The following is a 5,395-nucleotide window of genomic DNA, read 5'->3' on the forward strand; positions in this document are numbered from 1 at the left end:
GCGTTCAGTACACCGAGTGGACACTTCGAATATTGTCGAATGCCTTTCGGGTTAAAGAATGCTCCCGCGACATTCCAGCGTATGATGAACAACGCGTTAAACGGTCTTATCAATCGGGTATGCCTAGTATTCTTAGACGACATAATCGTATACGGAAGAACATTAGAAGAACACAACGATAAACTACGGACTCTATTTCAAAGATTAAGAGAAACGGGTCTCAAGCTTCAGCCCAATAAGTGCGAGTACCTGAGACCAGAACAGACCTACCTCGGACACGTCATATCAGAGAACGGTGTCAAACCAAATCCAGAAAAGATCAAGGCTATCACAGAATTCCCAAAACCTCGCAATCCGAAACATATCAAACAATTCTTAGGTCTTTGCGGCTACTACCGAAAATTTATTAAAGATTTTAGTAAAACAGCAAAACCATTAACAACACTCTTGAAAAAATCTATCGAATGGAAATGGGAAAAACCACAAGAAACGGCGTTTGAAACACTAAAATCAGCATTGGTTACGGAACCATTGTTACAATTTCCAGACTTCGAAAAACCATTTATATTAAGAACTGATGCCTCAGGGAAAGCCCTGGGTGCAGTCCTCAGCCAGAGAACCGTAGGATCTGACAAACCAAAAGCATATGCTTCCAGAACGCTGAATAACGCCGAAATAAATTATTCCACTACCGAAAAGGAGCTTCTAGCAATAGTATGGGCATGTAAACATTTCCGACCATACTTATATGGCCGTAAATTCAAGATAGTCACCGACCACAAGCCACTAATCTGGCTAATGAATATTAAAAATCCAAATTCAAGACTGATGCGATGGAGGCTCCAACTTGAAGAATACGAGTACGAAATAGAGTACAAAAAGGGTTGTACCAACAGCAACGCTAACGCACTATCGCCAATATATCCCATTGACAGGTCGCCTTCTCCAGACGCAATGGAAATTCTAAACGAGGCAAATTAACGAGACGATCACACCCGAAGAAGTAGCAGACCCAGAAGAATACGTAGTCGAAGTCCTACTCAATCGAGAACCGAGTTACGAAGAATTTACGCAATTAAGTAAAAAACCTCTGGCAGCCTTAGCTCACTTGAACAAATACCCACTAACACCACACGTTACAGTAATCCTGACGGAAATAGAAACATTGAAGCACGACCAAGGGAAGTGGCTAATTCCCAACACTCTGTCGAAAGGAAACAAACTAGAGGATTTATTTAGTAATTTCCAAAAGATAAAGATTGCAGAACACCTAAAGGGAACGAAAAATATTCTAATAATTCACAATGAGTTATCAAAAGCGGAGCAACAAAATCTGTACTCGTAGATTTTATTTTCAAGGATACAAATATTTGCGTACACATCATCGCGAATGAAACAATTCCAATAGATAAAAAACTGTTAATAAAACAAATACATGAATCACCGACAGCCGGTCATGCAGGCATTTTTAAGACGTTAATCAAAACCAGGGAAGTAACACCCCCAGTGAAAAAGTCTGAAGTTCAGGAAGAAATATCTCACTGTCAATCTTGCAAGAAGAATAAAGATGAGCGGATTAAAGCAAAACAAGAACTGTTAATAGATACACCGGTAGAAGCCCATCAAAAGATTGCTATCGACATATTAGGACCACTACCGAAAACTAACATAGGAAATCGCTACATTTTAACAATTCAAGATCAATTGACTAAATTCATATCACTAATTGCACTACAGGACATAACGGCTAAGTCAATAGCAGAGGGCCTTGTAAAGGAATACTTATCAATTTATGGATTTCCAGAAGAAATTCTTTCAGATAACCAGCACAGCATTGGAGGCAGGCTAATGACGGAATTAGAGAGAATGCTCAAAATAAAACCCATTCGAACAACTACCTACAGGCCACAATCGAATGGTAGTCTTGAGAGGGCACACCACACGATAAAAGAATATCTTAGACACTACGTAAATCAAAACTGGACCGATTGGGACGAATTTATCAAATTAGCGTCGCTTTCATATAATACAGCAACTCACGAAGCAACAGGGTTCTCCCCTTACGAACTGACATTTGGGAGAAAGGCTAACCTGCCTAACAGCTTTAAGTCACCGAGATTAGGAACAACGGGCGAAGAATATCTTAAAGAATTGAAAATGCACCTAGAATCTCAGTTAAGCAGAACGAAAGAAAACATAACGCGGGCAAAGGAAAAACACAAGGGAATTTATGACAATAAAATTATAAAACGCAGCCCTAAGTACCAAGTGGGAGACATGGTGTATCTACAGAACCATGGTCAAAGGACCAAGACGGACCCCTTATATTTAGGACCATATCCGATTATAGAAATTTTATCATCACATAATGTTAAAATATTAGGCAAAAATAACCGATCTGAAATTGTATATGTTGATAATTCACACGCGGTGTCTCATATTACTGATGATGCACCAATATATCTGGAACACCTCTCCAAAATCCGGATGTACCACGAAACCTGGAGGATCATCGCGTTTATAGAGATAAGCGAATTAGATAATAAGAAAGAAGTATTAACCTCACATGTAATAAGACTTAAGCAATTATGTATAAAACATAACATAGTATGTAGGGCAGAGAAAATTATAACATATTTAGGTGTTAAAATAAATCGGATTAGGAAACAACAAGAACAAATAGATCGTTTAATAGGCCGCGCTAGCTTTCGAAGAAAACGTGGAATATTTAATCCAATTGGGGAAGTAAGTAAAATTCTATTCGGCACGCTTTCGTCTGCAGATGCAGAGTATCACAACACAGAAATTGACAAATTGCATGAAGATATAGGTACGATAGCTCGATTAGTAAAAAATCAGACACACATAATGAAAACGCAAATATTAGATAACTTAGAAAATGTTAGAGCCTTTAAATCTAAACTAACTGCGATAGACATCAATAACGAAAAACTTTACAATTTATCCGCGAGAAATGAATACGAGATCGAACTTCAGGAATTAGCATTAGAATTAACTAACATTGTTAATGACTATAGCGAAGATGTAAATAATTTAATGAACGCCATTGCAGATAGTAAGCATGGCATAATACATCCTCAACTTCTGTCTCCAGACGTTTTATACAGCGCGCTTAAAAAAACTAATCTACCTGAAGATACCCTCCCCATTCCATTGGAAATAACTAGTTTTACTACTCTTATTGACATTAGCGAAATAACGATGGCATACATAAAAAACAGGCTTGTCTACATCCTACATATCCCATTACTTGAAACCCAAATGTACAACGCATATAGAGTAATTCCTATTCCCCATAAAAAAGCTTCAGAAACTTTCTACTTTTATGATCCCCCAGACGAATATATTATATTAAACACGATCCAAACAACCTTCTCCACTACTGACAACGAATCATTGAACAGATGTAAACGTAGTAGCAAATTTCATATATGCAAACGACAGACGCCAGACTATTCTGTAACTCACAAAGACGCTTGTTTAACAAACTTATTGAAATTCAAATCGGACAGCAATACATGCACCATACGATATGCGAAATTTGAAAAGACACTTTGGATTCAGTTGAAATCTAACACACAATGGTTAGCAACTATTCCCACAACGGATACATTACACATCATCTGCCCTGATAAAAAACCCAGGAATGTAGAAATTTCAGGAACCATACTATTAACCATATGACCCGACTGTCAAGGCATTACCGAAGACATAATTTTACAACCTGAAAACAAAGCTACAATAAACACTTCCTTGGACATTACATTACGAAGTATCCTAAACAATACAGAACTAGAAGACAGACTGAAAGATACAACATTAAAAATAACAGACCTTCCTCTGATCCGACTCGACGATTCTCGCCATTTAAACGCGCACAAATTAAAAACGCTAGGAAATACATTGGACGAAATAGATGACCAGATACAACTCCTATCAGAACACAGAAGAACGAGGATTATATACGAACAAACCATGGACGGATTACGATACGCAGGATACGTAGCTATCGGTATACTGACAATTTACATTGCCTATAAATTCAAAATCCACAGATTAATAACTTCTCTTTTCAAAACATTAACGAACCCCTGCAATCAAGTATTCATAAATTGTTTCCATAGTAGCCCAACAAACAATGCATATTCCGTAAGATTTACACCAGATGAACCAATTCCCATATCACCACCATTACCTTCTGAACTTCCTATCATTAGATAAACCGGCACAAAACATAGAACAGATTTTGCAATTTAAAACAGATTGTCAAAATCTTAAAAATTAGGGGGAAGGTGTCACAGACGCTGATAATGCGGATTCCTCAAACGCGGGGAATCAGCATATTAGGAATATATACATATACAGGGTGTTACCTGTAACGCTACTCACGATTTTTCTCCCACTTGCAGCCATCTTACGAAAAAACGTTTAAAATAAAATTTGCAGGGTATGAAGTGCACAATAGATATTAGTAAAGCAAATTTTGAAAACAGTTTGTTCTCTTGGCAAAGTCAAGGTCACCTTGGGTTTCCTAAATAGGAACATACATTTTTTTTTATTCATAGCTTTAGAGGACATCGAGACGAATTCGAAACATATATTACATTATATTTTTATTAACATATTACTCGATTTACAGAAGTGGAAATGTGAAGTAAAAGACTGGAATATTACGTGATGGAAGGCGGCATATGTTACATTTTGAACATGTAATTAAATAAAGTGTATTTTTCTTATATTCTAGTCGCGTGTTTACATTCAATGATCTCTTTGGAACCAAATAATAGTTACCCTACCAAAGTCAAAAGCTAAGTACTTTACATTTTTCCACTTCTGTAAATCGAATAATATGTTAATAAAAATATAATGTAATATATGTTTCGAATTCGTCTCGATGTCCTCTAAAGCTATGAATAAAAAAAAATGTATGTTCCTATTTAAGAAACCCAAGGTGACCTTGACTTTGCCAAGAGAACAAACTGTTTTCAAAATTTGCTTTACTAATATCTATTGTGCACTTCATACCCTGCAAATTTTATTCTAAACTTTTTTTCGTAAGGTGGCTGCAAGTGGGAGAAAAATCGTGAGTAGCGTTACAGGTAACACCCTGTAGAGCAAACGTGCAGCGGCGCGACACTAATAATACAGGGTGTCCCGTAACTAGTGTTACTCCCTGAAAGGGGTGGTAGAGGACGTCATTCTGAACAAGATTTTCCTTTGCGAAAATGGGGTTTGAAGCTTCGTTTTTGAATTATTAAGGAAAAACACGGACCAATCAGAGCGCGAGGATTTCGCGCGTCGAGAAGCGGGAGCGACAGCTTGAAGTCCAGCGGCTGAACGCAAACGCGATCAAGAGTCTTTGCCTCGGAACAGT

The 5,395-nt window shown here is 37.4% G+C and overlaps 1 protein-coding gene across 1 annotated transcript; it reads left to right on the forward strand.

The window, feature by feature from the left end:
• Positions 1 to 1,835: 1,835 nt before the first annotated feature.
• LOC143264628 (uncharacterized) lies at positions 1,836 to 4,340 on the forward strand. Its single transcript, XM_076532759.1, has one exon. It carries the CDS (start codon positions 1,849 to 1,851, stop codon positions 3,703 to 3,705), a length of 1,857 nt encoding a protein of 618 aa, XP_076388874.1. The 5' UTR covers positions 1,836 to 1,848; the 3' UTR covers positions 3,706 to 4,340.
• The last annotated feature ends 1,055 nt before the right edge of the window (positions 4,341 to 5,395 follow it).

The sequence above is a fragment of the Megachile rotundata genome, chromosome 6 (assembly GCF_050947335.1).
Source record: "Megachile rotundata isolate GNS110a chromosome 6, iyMegRotu1, whole genome shotgun sequence".
Lineage (NCBI taxonomy): Eukaryota > Metazoa > Arthropoda > Insecta > Hymenoptera > Megachilidae > Megachile > Megachile rotundata.

Excerpts from the sequence above, each read along its gene's own strand:
- LOC143264628 (XM_076532759.1), top strand. The coding sequence starts at position 1,849 with ATGACGGAATTAGAGAGAATGCTCAAAATAAAACCCATTCGAACAACT.